Raw genomic sequence first — 20,877 nt, forward strand, 5'->3', positions numbered from 1 at the left:
TGTACCAACTTTAACTCAGAAATGCCAATGGGATGACAAATTTTTAACAACAGATGGTAAGTTGCCTTACAAGCTGGTGTCACCCAAGTGTGAAGGCCTCTTTGACAGCAAACTCCAGTCGTAAAAGTTGGTTGGTTGTGGATCTGAACCTTCGAAATCTGCATTGAAATGTTAAAGGCAGGTTTCTTTTTTCCAGACACCAAAGAAATCTATGACCAACCAATCATTCATTCATTCCACGGCTTTACATATGGTCATCACTGAAATGATTGGTCTGAAGTTGTCTATAGTGAGTGAGTGATTTACCAATTTTCAATCTTGGTCCAATGGTACAATTGTACTTTCAGCCCACTGGTTGGGAAAAATTTCCCCTTGCCAAATGTTGTCAAAAATCGTCACAAAGGTGGTGAAGTCTGTAAAAGGGCATTATACATCTCTATCTGTCAGGTGTTAAAAGATACAATACTATGTCCTGCTAAAATTTGATTCCAAGTAAAATCTGTGGTTTTTTGAGATGGCATTTCAGCATAACAACTCACCAGTAGTTTGGCTATGTTGAAAAGATTAGTATGAAATACTCCTGAAGCTAACACTGCAGATATTCCTGCAGGGATAGAAGGTCTGTCAATATGTCACAATTTTGTCCACACTTTGGCATCTTTTTTACATCCATTAATCGACACTTCATACTGTTTCAATAATTCTGCTTCTGTTGTTTGATTAAATGATTTAGTTTTGCTCTCTGTCATTCATTTAAAATTAGATTACTAGTGGTGTGAGGTCTCCTTGAAATCACCCACCAGGGAAGGGGTAACTATTATAGAGTTCTTCCATGTCTTTACTAAATACTAGCTGAGTACTCAGTGTTGCCCAGGTATTATTTACTCTAATCTTCTATTGATCCATCTCCTCTTTCCCCTATCTCTGTTATCTCCTCCTACTCCTCTCTGTCCATCCCCTCCTGCCTCCCATCTCTGTCAATCCCTCCTCTTCCCATCTGTGTCCAACCTCCACCTCTTCCTTCTCTCTCTGCATCACCACCCCCTCTCCAACAGGAGGCTGGTGGTTCTAACCCCAACAATATTTCTTTACAGAGTATAACTCGTGTGTACCAAATTTGGTTGAAATAATTCCAGGGGTTTGAGATGAGCTTTCCCCCAGGGCCTTTGCCCATATATGCACATCCAAATATACCTCACACATATTTAACATGTACCACACATATTTCACTGGTATTTTTAGTGAATTTTACTCTGTAGTTTCATTTTCATACTGGTCAATGTCTACGATGCCATATCTTCTGAACTGTATATCATATAATGATATAATTTCGCAGGTACATTCAGTGGTATATGAAAATACTGTCTGCAAATGTGTCAAATGTAATTAGCAGTAAAGAAGTAATAAATTAAAATATCATTCTTCATTTTGCAGTTTTACTGTACAAACAGTGAAAATGCAGTAAGCGATAAACTTTTTTCCTTTTATCATTTTTTGGAGGTTGTCTGTGAGAAAAAGTTTCACGATTGTTTGAAATTACAGTAGTGTGTAAAGTTTGTGGCAATTCACTAAGTGCTCTCAGCCTCAATTAATGGTTGATTAAAGCATGAGTATTCACGTGTGGTGCGCTATACTGCTTTTTCACACCCACACCCATCCCCTTGACAGGTAGGAGGTTCTTGTATCCCCACAGTGATTCTTTCCAGACAGTAAGTGATAGGTATACCAAGTTTGGTTGAAATTGGTCAAATGGTTTAGGAGGAGAGGTGGAACATATGTACATGTATACATAGATCCATTTTTATAATACATATGAATACAGTACAACCACTTTTTAACAAATCTCTGGGGACTCAAATATTTTTCAGTTAAATTTGGATTTAGCTCCAGTACACTAATTAAGTGACTCATAAACATAATTTGGAGATTTCTAAGACATATAGGTAGCACTATTTAATCATAAATGGAGACGGTTGCGAATGGTCCTCGCCGATACCCCAGGAGCAACAGTGTCCCTAATTTGCTGGGAAGTGGCGGTGCGGTCCCCTACGGCACTGCGTAGGATCCTACGGTCTTGGCGTGCATCCGTGCGTCGCTGCGGTCCGGTCCCAGGTCGACGGGCACGTGCACCTTCCGCCGACCACTGGCGACAACATCGATGTACTGTGGAGACCTCACGCCCCACGTGTTGAGCAATTCGGCGGTACGTCCACCCGGCCTCCCGCATGCCCACTATACGCCCTCGCTCAAAGTCCGTCAACTGCACATACGGTTCACGTCCACGCTGTCGCGGCATGCTACCAGTGTTAAAGACTGCGATGGAGCTCCGTATGCCACGGCAAACTGGCTGACACTGACGGCGGCGGTGCACAAATGCTGCGCAGCTAGCGCCATTCGACGGCCAACACCGCGGTTCCTGGTGTGTCCGCTGTGCCGTGCGTGTGATCATTGCTTGCACAGCCCTCTCGCAGTGTCCGGAGCAAGTATGGTGGGTCTGACACACCGGTGTCAATGTGTTCTTTTTTTTCATTTCCAGGAGTGTATAATAATAATCATCATCTCTTCTCTCTGTATTTAGCTTACACAGGATGAATTATGCCCACATCTACAGGTGACTTGTACAGTTAGCAGGAAGAAACACGGTGCCCCTAAAGTTTGTGAAAGCAATTTTTAAAACATCCTGTAAATTACAGTAAACCACAGTTCCATCAGCAACAAAAATTTTCTAGACCCAAATCCGATACTAACTGTATCAAAATATTCATTTTCCAATGTTCGCTACTTTTCAAGTCTACTGCTTACCTTTCTACACTTATATTATGGTAAGAAAGGTTATGACATTTTCTTTTTTATTTTTATTTTATTTATTTTAAGAGGATGGTTTTTAAGTCCTTTAAGGAGCCTGCACATCTACATTTAAGCCGGGCAGTTTATCACGTATGGTGTCACACCTACAGGGTGTTTCAAAAATGACCGGTATATTTGAAACGGCAATAAAAACTAAACGAGCAGCGATAGAAATACACCGTTTGTTGCAATATGCTTGGGACAACAGTACATTTTCAGGCAGACAAACTTTCGAAATTACAGTAGTTACAATTTTCAACAACAGATGGCGCTGCGGTCTGGGAAACTCTATAGTACGATATTTTCCACATATCCACCATGCGTAGCAATAATATGGCGTAGTCTCTGGATGAAATTACCCGAAACCTTTGACAACGTGTCTGGCGGAATGGCTTCACATGCAGATGAGATGTACTGCTTCAGCTGTTCAATTGTTTCTGGATTCTGGCGGTACACCTGGTCTTTCAAGTGTCCCCACAGAAAGAAGTCACAGGGGTTCATGGCTGGCGAATAGGGAGGCCAATCCACGCCGCCTCCTGTATGTTTCAGATAGCCCAAAGCAATCACACGATCATCGAAATATTCATTCAGGAAATTAAAGACGTCGGCCGTGCGATGTGGCCGGGCACCATCTTGCATAAACCACGAGGTGTTCGCAGTGCCGTCTAAGGCAGTTTGTACCGCCACAAATTCACGAAGAATGTCCAGATAGCGTGATGCAGTAATCGTTTCTGATCTGAATAATGGGCCAACGATTCCTTTGGAAGAAATGGCGGCCCAGACCAGTACTTTTTGAGGATGCAGGGATGATGGGACTGCACAACATGTGGCTTTTCGGTTCCCCATATGCGCCAGTTCTGTTTATTGACGAAGCCGTCCAGGTAAAAATAAGCTTCGTCAGTAAACCAAATGCTGCCCACATGCATATCGCCGTCATCAATCCTGTGCACTATATCGTTAGCGAATGTCTCTCGTGCAGCAATGGTAGCGGCGCTGAGGGGTTGCTGCGTTTGAGTTTTGTATGGATAGAGGTGTAAACTCTGGCGCATGAGACGATACGTGGACGTTGGCGTCATTTGGACCGCAGCTGCAACACGGCAAACGGAAACCCGAGGCCGCTGTTGGATCACCTGCTGCACTAGCTGCGCGTTGCCCTCTGTGGTTGCCGTACGCGGTCGCCCTACCTTTCCAGCACGTTCATCCGTCACGTTCCCAGTCCGTTGAAATTTTTCAAACAGATCCTTTATTGTATCGCTTTTCGGTCCTTTGGTTACATTAAACCTCTGTTGAAAACTTCGTCTTCTTGCAACAACACTGTGTTCTAGGCGGTGGAATTCCAACACCAGAAAAATCCTCTGTTCTAAGGAATAAACCATGTTGTCTACAGCACACTTGCACGTTGTGAACAGCACACGCTTACAGCAGAAAGACGATGTACAGAATGGCGCACCAACAGACTGCGTTGTCTTCTATATCTTTCACATCACTTGCAGCGCCATCTGTTGTTGAAAATTGTAACTACTGTAATTTCGAAAGTTTGTCCGCCTGAAAATGTACTGTTGTCCCAAGCATATTGCAACAAACGGTGTATTTCTATCGCTGCTCGTTTAGTTTTTATTGCCGTTTCAAATATACCGGTCATTTTTGAAACACCCTGTAAGTAATAAACTGTAAAATTACCAGATCTAACTGGTTATCTGCTTGGGCGAGAGACTAGTCTTTAGTGACTGTCAACTACTCAGTTCCCTCCAGTAATTCCACACTTTTTACACTTACTGTTGTCTGTCACCTGAACCTATCCTGTTATCATCATTAACTCCACAGAAAAAAAGATGAGCTTTTGGATTTTACTGAAAGCTTCTGGAATGTTCATGACTATGTATTTCATATTCCAATTGTGTGGGGAAAAAAAAGCAGCTGTATAAGAAATTTTAATACAAAAACTAGAACTTTCTGTAGGCTTACATGAAGTTGTACTGCAGCAAATAAACAACTTTTGATCTGCTATCCAGAAATAAATAAAGAAGCAACACAGCTTCAACCACACAACAAACTGCAGTTATTCTTTCTCTGTTCTCCATTGTTACTTTAGCGTCATGGATATGGCAGAACTGAGGAGAAAACTGAACGTAGCTTTATACCAGATAACCACAACAATTTTGATTTTAACAGATAACTATGCAGTTTAATTGAAAAGTATGTAGGTTCATTTAAAATCTGAAGCATGAATGTTCTCTCTTTTTTAAGTGTAGGAGGACAGTGATTTTCAGCATTCAGGAATGCCTTCTTTTTTTCATTTCATGGCCTACAGAGAAGATGGTGCCAAATCATATTTATTTAAAAAGTCGACAGGTTTAACATTCTAATTGTCTTCAACATCACAAATGCTTGTCAGCTTCTGCTGAATCTGCGTAGTGGCATTTGAAAGCCACAACTACGCAAACTTTGCAGTGTAGAATTCAACATTCCAATAAATAACACAATGTGAGAAATAGATAGAAACATTTTCTGGGATGTTGAGTAAAGTGACCTATGCGCGGAAATCGACATGTTTGAAATTATCAATCTAAAACTATGACATATGATGGGGGAAAAATTGTGAATTACATTTTCTGTAACAGTAATTTCACAAAAAATGTTAAGAATGTCATAACTGGGTTTCAGTTTGAGAACTGTTTAATATATAATTTTTGAAAACAGAGTTTCTCTTAAAGCAGAGTTTGTTAAACTCATATGTCAGTAACTATGTTCTTATGGAAATGTAATAGGAACTGGCAGAATACTCATGAAAAGTGTGGATTCCTTAAAAGAATATTTGTAAATACAGGGTTTTAGTGTAGGTGAGGAGACAAAAGTCATGAAATAGTGATATCTACATACACAGATGGCAGTAGAATTGTGTCCACAGGTTATAAAAGAGCAGGGCATTAGCGGAGCTGTCATTTGTACTCAGGTGATTTGTGTGGATAGGATTCCAATGTGATTATGGCAGCACGTAAGGAATTAACAGACTTTGAACACAGAATGGTACTTGGAGCCAGATGCATGGGACATCCCATTTCGGACATCATTAGCGAATTCAATATTCCGAAATCCACAGTGTCAAGAGAGTGCCGAGAATACCGAATTTCAGGCATTACCTCTCACCACAGACAATACAGTGGCTGATTGGCTTCACTTAATGACCAAGAGCAGTGGTGTTTGCAGGAGAGTTGTCAGCGCCAACAGACAAGCAACACTGTGTGAAATAACCACAAATATCAATTTGAGATGTAAACGAATGTATCCTTTAGGACAGTGCAGTGAAATTTAGCAGTAATAGGCTATGGCAGCAGATGACTGACGTGAGTGCCTTTGCTTATAGCACATCGCCTGCAGCACCTCTCCTGGGCTTGTGATCATATCAGTTGGACCCTATACAATTGAGAAATTGTGGCCTGGTCAGACAAGTCCCAATTTCAGTTGGTAAGAGCTGGTGATAGGGTTAGAGTGTGATGCAGATCCCACAAAGCCATGGACCCAAGTTGTCAACAAGATACTGTACACATTGGTGGTGGCTCCATAATGAAATGGGCTGCGTTTACATGGAATGGACCGGGTCCTCTGGTCCAAATGAACCAATCATTGGCTGGAAATGGTTATGTTCAGCTACTGGTAAACCATTTGCTGCCATTCATGAACTTCATGTTCCCAAACATGTCACCAGGCCATATTTGTTCGCGACTGGTTTGAAGGACATTCTGGGCAATGCGAGTGAATGATTTGGCCCATCACTTCACCCAATATGAATCTCGTCAAACATTTATGAGACATAACTGAGAGGTTAGTTGGTGAACAAAATGCTGCACTGACAAGACTTCCGAATTATGGACAACTACATAGACAGCATGGTTCAATATTTCTGCAGGGGGCTTCCAAGGACTTGGGTTGAGTCCATGTCATGTCGAGTTGCCACACTATGATGACCTAAAGAAGGTTCTACACGATATTAGGAGGTATCCCACGACTTGTCAGCCTAGTGTATATATCTATCTGGGTTGGAGGTACAAGTTGCAAATCATTACCAAGGTAGGTAGATTCTAACAACTACGACCTCAAAAGCAGTATTCTGTAGTACTTTCTTACTGAAAGTGGATGACTGTACCAATGTGCAAATACCTTCTAAGCCCTCGTTGCGATATCTCTACTGTTACTAAAAACATGGTTGTTCCTGAATGTAGGCAGGTGACCCTCCAATAACAAAGATTCTTGCACAGCAACACATATTATGGGGAAAACACACACTAACTGCTTGATTTTAGCCAGATGTTGATAATAGCTGTTACAGCTCCATTGTCTCATCGTTAAACAAATTGCCTTGCCCAAAATCCCCTCTCAAATCACTGTTGCTTCCCAGGCTTCCTGTACGACTAGTGGAACAGCAATATCTACAGATAGTTGGTCTGTAGGGAAAGACTCAAGATATAATGGTATTGTCACACAGGTTCTTGACTTACTTCTTTTCTTTTCCTTTACATTTTCAATTTCGTTCAAAGATTTTAATTCTTTTGGGGACTTGTCTGGTTGTACATCTGGGCATGAATACATTGGTATTATTATATGGCCCAAAGCTCTTACTCCTTTCTGCCACTGACTATGTGTGAGGCAGTTAAAATAATTGAGGAAGACTGCTATGGGGATATTAGGGAGAGGGGGCAGATACACCACCCCTCCACTGACATTGGAGAAGGATGGAGAGCCACCAGCCGCATCAGCAGAGTGGTTTCCACTGATAAGGTATTGGGAATGTTCCAGGGATGTGGTAACTTCTCCCTCAAACAGCATACTAATTTATGGAATTGTCATTGAATTTGAACAGAGAAATTGCTACTATTAAATTTAGCAAAACTTTTGCTCGTATTATTTAGGATTCAAAGTATGACAGCACTTAAAGGTCTTATCTTTAAAAATCAAGCATACTTACAACTTGGGATGGTGTAGGTCTGGGCAGTTTGTGCACAGTGAAAGTTTTTCACATGGGCAATCACCATGAGGGGTTCTGCCTAAGTTTCCACAGATATGTTCACTACGACTTACTTTTTGCAGTGTCCTTCAAATGTCAATTTGAAATTGCCCCCACGACCCTTGGACTACCGTTCTGTGCTCTTTTCACTGCACCAACTGTTGGCTATAAATTAAGCTGACATTAGTGGCTGACATCTCACCTGACCCACACCAAAAATGTGTTTTTTCTAAATGCTTGGCTATCTGGAGCTCCCACTTATGCTACTTTCATTTCTGGCCAAGCCCTGCATATACTACAAATTTGGGCGAAATTGGTCATGACAATTAAGTGCAGTCCCATTGTCAGTGATAAATAGAAATTTTAAGATCTTAAAACTTCCATAACTTAAACCATTCCCTTTACTCTGTGGCTGTATTACAGGAACACACACGAATTATCATCTTAGTTCTGAAGCAACACTATCTTAAGCTCATTCTCTGTATATCACCAAGCATTATTACAACATAAGCCTGAAGTTTCTTAGGACATGTGAGAGACTCCTAGGATAACCACAGCAACAAGACTGTGAATGTGGTGTGGTAGAACTCAATACTTCACACAATTCAAAGAAATGATCATGTCTGATGAAACCTTTCCCCCTGGCCACATAAGAGGCCATTCAGTTAAGTTCATTCTGGTGTTACAAGCTGCAAGACAAATCATTACAGCTGGTGCAACTAGATTTTGTGAATGTGTAACTGAGGACATTTCAGCCCAATTTCTTTTTGTTCTTGGTCAAATTGTGTCCTACATCTTGTGCTTCTGAAGAGTTACATACAATCGGAAACAAAACTTATCAAACTACAAGGTGCATCTGAATAGTTTGGTGAATGGTATCACAAAATGAAGGAAACAAGAATTAGAAACGAAATACTTTTACTGGCCTTCCTAGCACTCGTCATTAGCTACAACACAGTTCTAACATCGGTTGTAAACTGTCAGCAAACGCTTCCTGTAGAATAGCTCTCAGCACCATGGTCATCTGTTGTTAGATATCTGAATTGTCTGCAAATGTTCATGAACAATAGTGCTTACAATGTCTTTGTTTATCTTCAACACCTCTGCTGTTATTCAGAAAGACAGCTGCCAATCATCTGCAAGCATCTGTCACACTAGTCTAATGTTTTCTGGGATCATGTGTGTTGACCTGAATGTGGCTCACCCTCGACACCACCATTTTCACCTGTAAAGTTCTTAAACCACTCAAAATCGCCATTTTTACTCACTGCTTCAACACCATACACTTGCAGATACAGTCCTCGAGTCTCCATTGCTTTTTCTGTAATTTGGAACAAAACTTCATGTTAATGCATTGCTCCATTTTACGATGACACAAATGTATGACAGACACTTGCAGACAATCAACGGTTGTCTTTGATAATGAAAGCAGAAGGGCTGAAGGTAGGTAGAGACAGTGAAAGTATTCACGAACATTCACAGACATTGTACATCTCCAACAATAGGTGACCATGGTGCTTCAACCGATTCCACAAGAAGTGTTTACTGACAGTTTCTAACAGCTTTACAACCGATGTCAGAACGGTGCTGTAGCAAATGGTGATTACTTTCAAGGTCAGTAAAAGTATTTTATTTGTAACACTTGTTTCACGTATTTTATGAGACCATTCACCAAACTTTTCAGATGCATCTCTTACATTCTGGAATAAATGCACGACAATGAACTACAGTAATCCAAAACCAAAGGATATTACCCTAGATAAATCAGACAGTTTCACCTTGAGTTAGGCAAGGATGGACAAACAGCTTACATGTAGGTGTGTTACTTTCAAGGAATTACCAACAAAATTAAAAAAAAAAAACTAAACTAACATAAAACAAAAGTTGGATACTTTGTCAAAGAGAGAGAATTCTTAGAGCCTCTTTAGGCCCATTGGTCTCCAAATTTACTAAGAGATAGAATGCCACTGTCAAAATTTCACTTTGAACATTGTTATAACATGTATTAATATGGTTCATAATAGACAACAACAAATTCATGCCAGCACACTTGCTTCCTGTGTTTAGAAACATCACAAGACATATAATGCCCAGACTTTAATGAGGAGGAGGAGGAGGAGGAGGAGGAGGAGGAGGAGGTGGTGCCAAGCTAGTCTATCCTGTACCAGTCTTGTCATCACTGCATAACTTCAGTAACCTACATGCTCTTGAAACCACTTATAACAGACAAGTCTCAGTCTACCTTGATAATTTTTTACCCCTAACTTTCTTACATTATCAAATTAACTGCACTTTGTTACCTCAGGATGACTCCTGCATATTCCTTCTTTTAGTCAAATTTTCCTCCCGCTCCCCCCATGCTGCTAGACTATGGATCCAAAGGTCTGGAGGTTTGATTCTTGAACCAATCTAAAGATTTTATCTGTTACTTATTACTTCTTTTGCCTATGACAATGCTTATTAATGTGAAAAAACTGAAGCTTCATCAAGGTTCAGAGTCCACAATAAACCTGTAGCCTCTTTATAACTGGCTGAAGAAGTCAGTTTCAAAGGCCAGAGGATGGCAAGAGCATATCACCCCACACCCCCACCCCCCCCCCCCCCACCCCCAATAGGACTGCACTGTAGTGTTCAAACCAATGTCGAGGTTGATGAGAGCTTGACTCTTATTACCTCTTAATAAGTAACTCACCTTATTCATATCATTTACAACACTCCTCTGTAAATGCAACATGCCAAATGTTATTCTCTTATTGCCTGTACTGTTCATTGTCCACATTTCACTTGCACACAATACTTTCAGAAGATACTTCATACCATTTCGATTTATATTAGATGGTAACATGTTTTTCTTTTCCAGGATATGTTTTATTGCTATTTCCAGTCTGCACTTATTCTCTTTACTTCTGTCATGATCAGTTAGTTTGCTGTCAAAATAACAAAACTCATCTACTACATTTAGTGTCTCATTCCAGAATCTTATGCCTCCAGCGTCTCTATTTATTTGACTACATTCAATTACCCTTCTTTTACTTTTGTTGGAGTTCATTTTGCGACCCCATACCATTCAACTTATCTTCCAATTATTTTGATCTCTCACACAGAATTCCAGTGACAAACCCTAAAACTTCAATTTCTGTTCCAAATTTCTCCTTGATTAGCTACTGAATTTAGTAAGTGTTCAACAAAACAGCAGTATCCTTTACAGTTAAATAGTGATAAGTTTATTTTCATAGCTGGATATTATATTTAGGTAGTCAATAACTATCCTTCAGGGCTGCTTTGTTCATTTACATTGCAAAAAGCCCTATGAAATAATGGTGAGAAAATTTAAACAGTTAGTGAACTCTTTTTTTGTAGTAACCTTAAATATTTCTTTTTAATGTACAATATCTCTGTCTTTTTCCTGAACAATAACTTGTTAAGAAAAAGATGAGAGGGACTATCAATTAATGCTTTAATGCAGACTATATTAATGGTTCTTGAAAAAATGCACGCACGCTCATGCACCCCCCCCCCCCCCACCACACACACACACACACACACACACACACACACACACACACACACACCACCACCAGACTATCACACAAAGCAAGGCTCTTCAGATTTCTCTGTTTGGGTTTAATAGCCCTTATTGACATGGAGCACTTACTCATTTCACAAATGGACAAAGAGAGAAAACTGATGAATTCTCATTTTATAAACCATCAAGAAATTAGCTTTTGTGCTTTAGAGTAAGCACAAAAAATTAAATCACAACAACTCCAAAGATTCAAAATGTTAGCCACTTGCTTCTCAGGCTAATTATGTGTCAAATTGATGAGCAGAAACTTCTCCATCAGAGAGAGAATTATATTACACCAGCTGAAGACCTCAACATATACATGCAATTCTTGATTGTGACAAATTATAAGAGTTCAAACATAAACAGCTCAAAACAGGTTTAATGCACTTACCTGTTCCAAGAGTTTGCCTGTCAACCGACAGATTCGTTGCTCTTCCTGTTGTTGTCGTAATTCTACTGGATACATCATCCTCAGATTCCAAGAAACTAGTGGATTCCAAGTCAGAACTGAGCATTGATGATGACTCATATCCGTGCCCAGAACGATGTTTTGAGTGGCCATTTATGCGGAGTCCTGCAATGCAAAATAACAGATCCACATACTTTATTTGAAAAATTTTACAATACTTACAAAATTCTGCAATCCTCGTAACATTTACTGTTCATAAACAATGTAATACATATTTACTTGCAAAGCTAACAGCATATATTAATTTTATAAGAATTCAAAAAAAGTTTAAGCTGACGAGAGAGAGAGAGAGAGAGAGAGAGAGAGAGAGAGAGAGAGAGAGAGAAGAAATATGCAGAGTGATATTACAGATGATTACATCACAGAAGAAACAGAAGAGCACAATTAATAGAACACGTCAGAAAGAAAATAATACAGAAAGTTAAGTTTAAACACCTTCAAAGTTTAAAAAAGTATAAAACTAATACTATTTCATAGCAACAAAAATGCTACTCTAGCAAATTACTATAAGTTTCCTCATATCAAAATGGTAATAAAACTAATACTATTTCATCACAACACAAATGCTACTCTAGCAAATTATTATAAGTTTCCTCATATCAAAAAGGTATACTAATTACTCTGCTAGAGAACACTTTCAGAAGCAACATTATGGGTACAAAATAAAACTATGCACTACTTTGTACACGTGAAAAATGGCAAACTGAACCATGGTTTGGATTAGAGATTGCACAACAGGTATAAAGAAATTCACTGGGTATGCACGTTTATAGGACAGAGGAAAATAAATATAATATCCAATCAGTGACTCAGTGGCAATGTGCCAGATAACGGACCCTATGTTTCCTTCTTTGGCCTAGGATTTTTACATGTTACTTGAAACATCTTAACATTCTGGTAATTTTTTTCAATGCGAAAATATGAAGTTACACCTTAGTTCGGAGTCCTCATTTAACTGTATGTCCCTCTATAGCTGTGTGGATAGGTCAGTTCACCAGTTGGAGGAAAGTGAGTAATATTGTGGAATGATAAATCATATTCACAATACACTACAATACAGCTGCTGTCCAACTGCAACACGATCGTCAAAATCTCTCTTCCTTACACAGGGAATAACACAATCTTGCCACGAACCAGCAACATACAAATAAGATTTTTGAATGAGGAAGTTGCTTTGTAATCTTTCCTTAAATACAGAATGTAGAAGGCGTTATTCCTATCTACTGTGTGTGGTTGCAGTGAAATACTGATCACCTGCATACCCAAGCACGTAGTATACTTAATACCAATTTGGCATTTGCTGCAGATCACTTTCATGGCATTGCAATTCTGATGGCCAACAGTGTAATTACAATAGCCTGAAAATATTTGAGCCATATTCTTCTTGAATATAAATGCAGTGCCAAAACTATGGTGCCACATTTATTATCTGTCTTTCCATCTATGTCTGTAATAATGGCAATGTCTCACAAATGTGCTGAGCTGGGTAACAGCTTTTGAATATCGCCTCCCAACCTGAGAACATGTATGTATCCTGTGAAATTTGATGCTTCAAAGCAATTGAGAAGAGTTATAGAATCCAGTCATGGTGCAGTTATTGTAAAGGCACACAAAAAATCCTGCGCACATTGCCAATTGTCCCTTCTGCATTCCTTACATGATATAAAATTAATTTTTCCAAAAATCTGTTTCACAGATGATGATCTTGCGCTTCCAACCCTTCGAACACAGCTAATCCAGCTACAAAAAAGTAAACCACCAAGCAGCTCCTGTGAGACTGAATTTAACAAAGTCACATCTTATGAAGAAAAATGACAAGTTTTATGATTTTTCCATAAATTGGACCTTCATAATTAACCAGCAAGGTGATAACAAATGATGGATTTCTGTGTAAAATCATAAAATAAACACCACCACCACTTTGTGAGCAATACACAATGACATTCACTCTGCAAAGACTCAACTTATTCATCTGGTAAAATTACACTGTTGCACAATAACTGACAGTTTTTACTTTGGAAAGCTGTCTGTGTGTTTTAAGTATACTATATGACAGTGTCCAGGACATGTATACATCTAAATGACATCACAAATCACTTTCAGTCTCTCAAAGTGAGACAGTAGTAACACAGCACTAAACAATTTCATGGTAGACATCTTGTCAAGCACTGAAGACTTCACGGGTAATGTGAACACTGAACAATCCAACAAGCAAAATATTTGATTGTTTTCAGTTAAAGTTGCTTTCTGACTTGGTTGTTTTAAACATACAGACCAAAATTAATCACGAAAATATTTTAAAACTATTATCATAATTAATTTCTACTATATGAAGTGTGATCAAAAAGTAAAGAAAGTTTTCTAAGCTTGCAGGCTTTATGCATTTGATCTTCAAATTTTTTATCTTGTTGGTACACATGTTCCTGATGTATGTTTGTATTTTCAGCTGTTTTCAATTTAGTTTATTGTTCACACTTGAAAAGATAATAAACTTTTCAAGCACTAGGCAAATTTTTACTTTAGATAAAGGTGGATCAAAGAATTAGCATTACATTTTGCTCAAAAAAATGGAATGAAGTGCAGCACCACACTCGAAATGTTGATTGTGGCTCTTGGTGAATCCGCTATGAGTAAGATAAGAGTTACAAGGGATAAAAACATTTCAAGGAGGGTCTAAAAGATGTTGGAGATGATGACTGTCCCGGACGCCCTAGCACATAAATTACTAACGACAGTATGGAAGAATTGAAGGAAATGGTTCTGGAAAACCACCGAGTCATCATTAGAAAGGTTGCTGATGATGTTGGCATATTATTTGGTTCGTGCCAAGTAATTTTTTTCAGATGTTTTGGGCATGAAACATGTATCAGCAAAATTTGTTCTGAAATTGTTGAATTTCGACCAAAAATGACTCGGTAGACATCGCTAAGGCATTGCTGAATGAAGCTGACAATGATCAAGAGCTTCTAAAGAAGACTATAACAGGTGATGGAACATGGGTATATGTGTATGATGTCAACAACAAGGCCCTATAATCCTAATGGAAATTGCCTGAAGATCCAAGATCGGAAGACATTCAGCAAGTTTGATAACACGTAAAGTTTTTGTTATGTACACATACTGGAAGCAAGGAAGACCCAAGTAAAGTGTATGCACATGTAATGAACAATTCAAAACAAAAACCAAAATTTGTTAAAATCTCGAATAACACTGTAGTTTTATTCTCAATCAGGGACCAATATTAAACAGAGTATTTTAATCATCAAAAAACCATATTTTTTTACAAATAAAGATATATACCAAGTAACAAGCTGTACCAAAATCATTTCCATTGTTTACATAAAAAAAACATGGTTTTTATTAACATCTGTTAAATTACAGTTCTCAGTAATAGTAAACAGAGAGATTGAGACACAAATAGAAAAGAAAGAGAGAGAGAAAGAGAGAGAGAGAGAGAGAGAGAGAGAGAGAGAGAGAGTAGAATATAGCAGCAATAATAATAATAATTTCATAAAATCAATTATTGCATACATTTTCTCTGATTATAACCTACCATGCAGCATACAGATAGGGCACTGAATGTCAGTTGTACATATGGGTGTAGAATTTTGTTTAATAGCTACCTTTCTAAGATTAAACACACACACACACACACACACACACACACACACACACACACACACATAATAATAATAATAATAATAATAATAATAATAATAATGTTATTTTCTCTCCAGAGGACAGTAAAAACCTTGAACTTCGAACAGTTTAATACAACACATGCCAAGAGACCATATGCAGAAAAAAAGGGAAGGGGGGGGCGGGGGGGGGGGGGGCGAGCTAAAATGGAAAACAATAGCAAACTTTTCCTGCAAATAAAAATATTTCAATAAAATTTTAAAATCTGATGTAAATAGTTGAAGGCAGTTTATTCCAAATACACATAAGGACTATGAATTTCAACAAGGACAGACAAATAAAAGTTAAGAAAGTATTAGATTTCTAATATATTTTTGTATAAATCGATAAAATCTTATACATGAAGCATTGAACAGCGAACAGTTAATCAATAAATTAGTACACATGCTAATAAAGTTTATCAATTAAAACATGATTTTACATGAGAGGTGACAAAAAGAGAAAGAGCATCTAACAAATAGTTCCCAAATTGTAAAGAAGACTTTAATAATTACATTTCACAATACTCATCCAGAGAGAGAGAGAGAGAGAGAGAGAGAGAGAGAGAGAGAGAGAGAGAGAGAGAGATGGGGTGAGAGTGGGGAAGGAATGAGAGTGTGGGAGGGAAAGGGGAAGGAATGAGAGAGGGAAGCCACCGGAGAAGGGGAAGCCACCGGAGAAGGGGAAGCCACCGGAGAAGGGGACGCCACCGGAGAAGGGGACGCCACCGGAGAAGGGGACGCCACCGGAGAAGGGGACGCCACCAGCGGCTCATTATACACGATGAAACACCATGTTAACCCAGTATGATTTAGGATGGTGGGTTCCTTTTGGGAGAAACTGGAGGAGAAGCAACATGCATCAGTAGTCTCCTTGATAGTGCAGAGTATATTAGTGGCAGCAGTAGCCTAGCAAATGATGTTCCACATTCGAGTGAGGAGAAGTCTTATTTACATCTGGGACTGCCAAAACGAATGTTGGGCGAGTAATTGGTTCAGTAGCTAAATGGCTGGCCTATTCACTCCCTGGGATATCCACATGATTTGGGATCCAGAGAAGGACAAATGAGCAGGCAGTATGACTAGGGTCATGAACAGCAGTTATCACAGGGTGACAAGAGTAACACTGATCAATAGCCTGGAGACTGCTCACAGAGTCACTACAAATTAAGAAATGGTTGGGGCAGGTTACTGACAAAATACTGGGCTCTTTTAATGGCAATCAGCTCTACTATAAACACTCTATATGTTCCCAGCAACAAATGTTTCTGATCAGTGGGAGATGTAACAGCATCTCCCATCTTATCCGTGGTGTTAGAACAACCGGAGTAAATGTGGTTTTAGAACAAACAGTGTAAATGTCACTAACTCCTTGAAACTCTTGAAGAAGAACTGAAAGTAACAGATGCCGAAATGTCTGAGGGTGACAAACTATAGCTCCTTGAAGAAGATCAGACAATTTGTGGCTTGAGTACTAAACAAGGGCAAGGATTGGGGGGGGGGGGGGGGGGGGGGTGCTTGCAGGAAAAAAAATGGGAGGATGTGCAGTCAAAGTGGCATTACCACCTGAGGGCGGGTTTCTGTAGGTCAATGTCCTTCCTATGTGAAAAGAATTTGGTAAGTTGGATGATTAGGAAATTTTCAGTTGGCAATTGCAACAGTCAGTATGAGCTGGTACCATCTGAAATGAAGAGGGAAAAATCCCTGCTTCAGTGATGAGACTGTCTACTGGACTAGTCCAGAAGGCATCAGTCGCCAGATGATGGACTGAGTCCAACATTTTTAAAGCTGAAGACACCACCAAGTCATAAACCTAATTACCACAGTCCAGTTAGGATGAGATCAGGGGCCAGTAAATATGGAGGAAAGTAGCACAATCCTCACCCTAAGAGGTGTGGGCAAGGAAGCAGATAGTGTTAAGCTTTCACATGCAGCTATCGTTAGTTTACAAATACAGAACAGCTATGTCATTTTTTTTATCAAAGAGGAATCCTAAAAATCTGGACTTTGCAACAATGTCCAACTGCTGGGTGCCCAAGTAGTGTTCTGGGTCAGTATGAACTACTCAACCAAAACATTACTGCACTTTACCGTTATTGGAAACATGCAGTGATATTACAGTAAAGAAGTAAAATAGTGATTAAGTAAAGCTTATCACAATGTCAATGTTTCTTTCAGTTCCAGTCAGGTCAGCTGTGCATATACTATCAAATTCAATTACCTGCTGCCTCATGGTAAGCTGACCAAAGCTCCCTCACTCCCAGGTGCAATAATACTGTGGTCAACTAATACCGTGGTAAGACGACAAATGCACGACATATGTTTTCACACAAGATATATGGCAGCGATGGGGTAGTATCCAAGCCCAAAGGCACCTCAGAGCAAATGTTCAACCGAGGTTACAGATTGGGAGCTGAACCAAATGAGAAAGTCGTCGACATACAACACAGGGATGACCAGAGGTCCAAAATAGGTCACTAACCTGTCAATGGTAACGAGAAAAAGAGTGGCAACACAGGGCCCTATGGGACACCGTTCTCTTGGACTCTAGTGGAGCTGAGTGATATATCAACTTTAACCGAAAACAACTGGTGAGATAAAAACTGATGAATAATAATTGATATGGAGCCTCAAAGGCCCCCGTCATTGATGTCAAGTAAAATGTGATTGCACCAAACTGTGTTGCATGCCCTAAGACTGTAATGAGGTGGTCGCATTTAGGAAAAACTTGCCAGATCGTTATTTCCAACCCAAATAGATGATGGATTCTGGAACATCCCTCCTCGAAACCATGATGATTGAGGGACAAAACAATCGATGATTCAAGAACCCAGCACAATTGTCAGACCTCCATCCTTTCAAGCAGTTTGCAGCACATGTTGGCGAGGTTAACTGAGTGGTAGCTGTCAATGGACGTTGACTTTTGACTGGTTATGGATTTGGATGATGATATCTCATCATTACAAACAGAAAACAGATTCAAACCAAATACAATTGAAGATCCTGAGTAGAATCTTTGAATAACATTCTGATGATGTATCATTGGATTATGAATTGAATAGGGGCCTGAGGTGGTGGTATGTGATGAGTCAACAGCCAGAAGTAGTTTCCTGTCAGTGAAAGGTTCATACAGGGAGATGTCTCTTACTTGTCATTTGTTCATTTGACAGATAAGACAGCTAAGAAATAGGTGCTGTAGCTGTCACAAAGTGGGTTGCAGGGTGTTCAGCAAGATCTGATGCACTAGTACAAATATCACAATGAAAGAAGCAACCAAACTAGTCATTGATCTTGGGTGGTCCACAGGACTACAGAGATTGGACCACCTCTGAGGCGAAGAGGTATATGTTCCCAAGAAAAGAATCTAGTGGTTCAAATGGCTCTGAGCACTATGGGACGTAACTTCTGAGGTCATCAGTCCTCTAGAACTTAGAACTACTTAAACCTAACTAACATACGGACATCACACACATTCATGCCCGAGGCAGGATTCGAACCCGCAACCGTAGCGGTCGTGTGGTTCCAGACTGTAGAGCCTAGAACCGCTCGGCCACTCCGGCCGGCGGAATCTAGTGCCTCAAGCATTCAGTCCTACTGCGTTTAATCAGATGGTGAGCCTTAGCACAAAGCCACTTAAAGGTGAGGAGGGTGGTCTATGAAGGATGTCACTTGAGACATTACAAGATTCTCTGACAATCCTGAATAATGCTTGCAAAGTGTTTTGTCCGCCATGACATGAGCCAGTGGTGGAAGTGGCACTGCAGGAAGGGGAATAGCAGTTTCAGAGGCATGGGTGATCTCACTGGTGACTGACCCGCATAATCTTGTTGATGCAATCTGACAGAGGGCGCAAAGGTGACAACACAGGTACAGAACTACCAACTGGCTCTTCAAAGAGCTCAAAGTGATCATTGGTGTGTTGGGCGGTGATAATACGGTATCACTGAAAAGTGGTCACTGTCACAAAGATCGTTGTGTAATGGTCCTTGTAGTAAAGCCACACGATTGGAGGAAGAGATCATAAGGTCTACAGCTGATACAGTGCATAGCCACCTCTGAAGTGGGTAAAAGTACTGCCCACTAAGAAGACACAGATCAAGATCATAACGAAGGTGGTCAATCAAAGGCGGCCAACCACATGAAGTAGTACTTCCTCACAGTGGGTGGTACGCATTGAAATCCCAAAGTAGGAGAAAAATTGGGAGAGTTTTTGGATTATGGTGGTCATAAGTTATGTACGTACCCTATATGGGCACAAATAAATGTTGCAAATGCTGATCGCGAGGGTCATTTACAACTGTACTGCTACTACTTCCAATACGGTATGGAGGGGATCCCACTCACTGACGACATCTGTGCGAACCAATGTACATACCCCACCAGACACTCTTTTGGACCCACTATGGTTCTGACAGATTTCATGGTAACAATGAAGAGTTGAGGAGTAGTCACAAGTGAAGTGTGTTTCTCGGAAAGCAACACACATCACAGAACAAAAGGAAATTGGTTCCTGTAGTTCCGGCAGGTGACGCTGTAGTTCTGGCAGCTGACAGTAATAGTCACTGCAGATCCATTGGATCACACTGTTGAGGGTGTCCTGGTTAGGCTTCAAGCGGTCAGGACAGGTCGTATCCCAAGATCACTGCCTGTCACTAGTGGGGGTGGATCATCATCAAACATCGGTTCCAATTCCCAACGGTATGGGGGGATCTGGCACCTCCAGGGCCATAGCTGAAATTCTTGTGAGGGCTTACCCACAGTGGGTGTAGGAAAAGAAGAGGAGTGGGTAGCCATGAGACCACAGTTCCTGGCTCCTTCAGCCACTGGTTGGGCCTCTGATTTACGGATTTCCAGGGAGAGGGTTCCCAAGAAAGAACCCCATAGTCAAATTTATTGGTAAAACTACCAGGTGTCCACATTAAAACAGTAAATACACCATGTACTGCCAACTACCAGGCCACAGCACTTGCAAATGTCAATATCATTGACACTGGATACAAACAATCATTTTTTTTCTGGCTTCAAAATATGAGAGACAATCTGTGACCTTCAGTTGCTGGATTTTACATTCCTTGAGTAGGTTAGCACACTCTGACGATTGGGTATGGTGGTTGTTCACGCAACTGACACAGACAAGTGGTAGCACACATGGTGAGTTTTGATGAAGTGACCAACCACACTCTCCACAAATTGAGTCAAATGTACACTGGAGAGATATATACACTAAATGCCGGCATTTAAAACAAGGCATTGACGGTAGGGAAATACAGCTTCACATCACTGCGGTAACACACGATTTTAACCTTTTCTGGGA

At 40.1% G+C, this 20,877-nt stretch overlaps 1 protein-coding gene across 3 annotated transcripts in view; it reads right to left on the reverse strand.

The window, feature by feature from the left end:
- Positions 1-20,877, reverse strand: part of LOC124721666 (segment polarity protein dishevelled homolog DVL-3) — a 137,774-nt gene that overhangs the window by 80,488 nt on the left and 36,409 nt on the right. For all 3 annotated transcript variants that reach the window (XM_047246739.1, XM_047246740.1, XM_047246738.1), the window contains one exon: positions 11,809-11,991. In XM_047246739.1, the coding sequence (XP_047102695.1) occupies positions 11,809-11,991 (183 nt within the window). The remainder of the gene's footprint in view (positions 1-11,808; positions 11,992-20,877) is intronic.

The sequence above is a fragment of the Schistocerca piceifrons genome, chromosome X, assembly GCF_021461385.2.
Source record: "Schistocerca piceifrons isolate TAMUIC-IGC-003096 chromosome X, iqSchPice1.1, whole genome shotgun sequence".
Lineage (NCBI taxonomy): Eukaryota > Metazoa > Arthropoda > Insecta > Orthoptera > Acrididae > Schistocerca > Schistocerca piceifrons.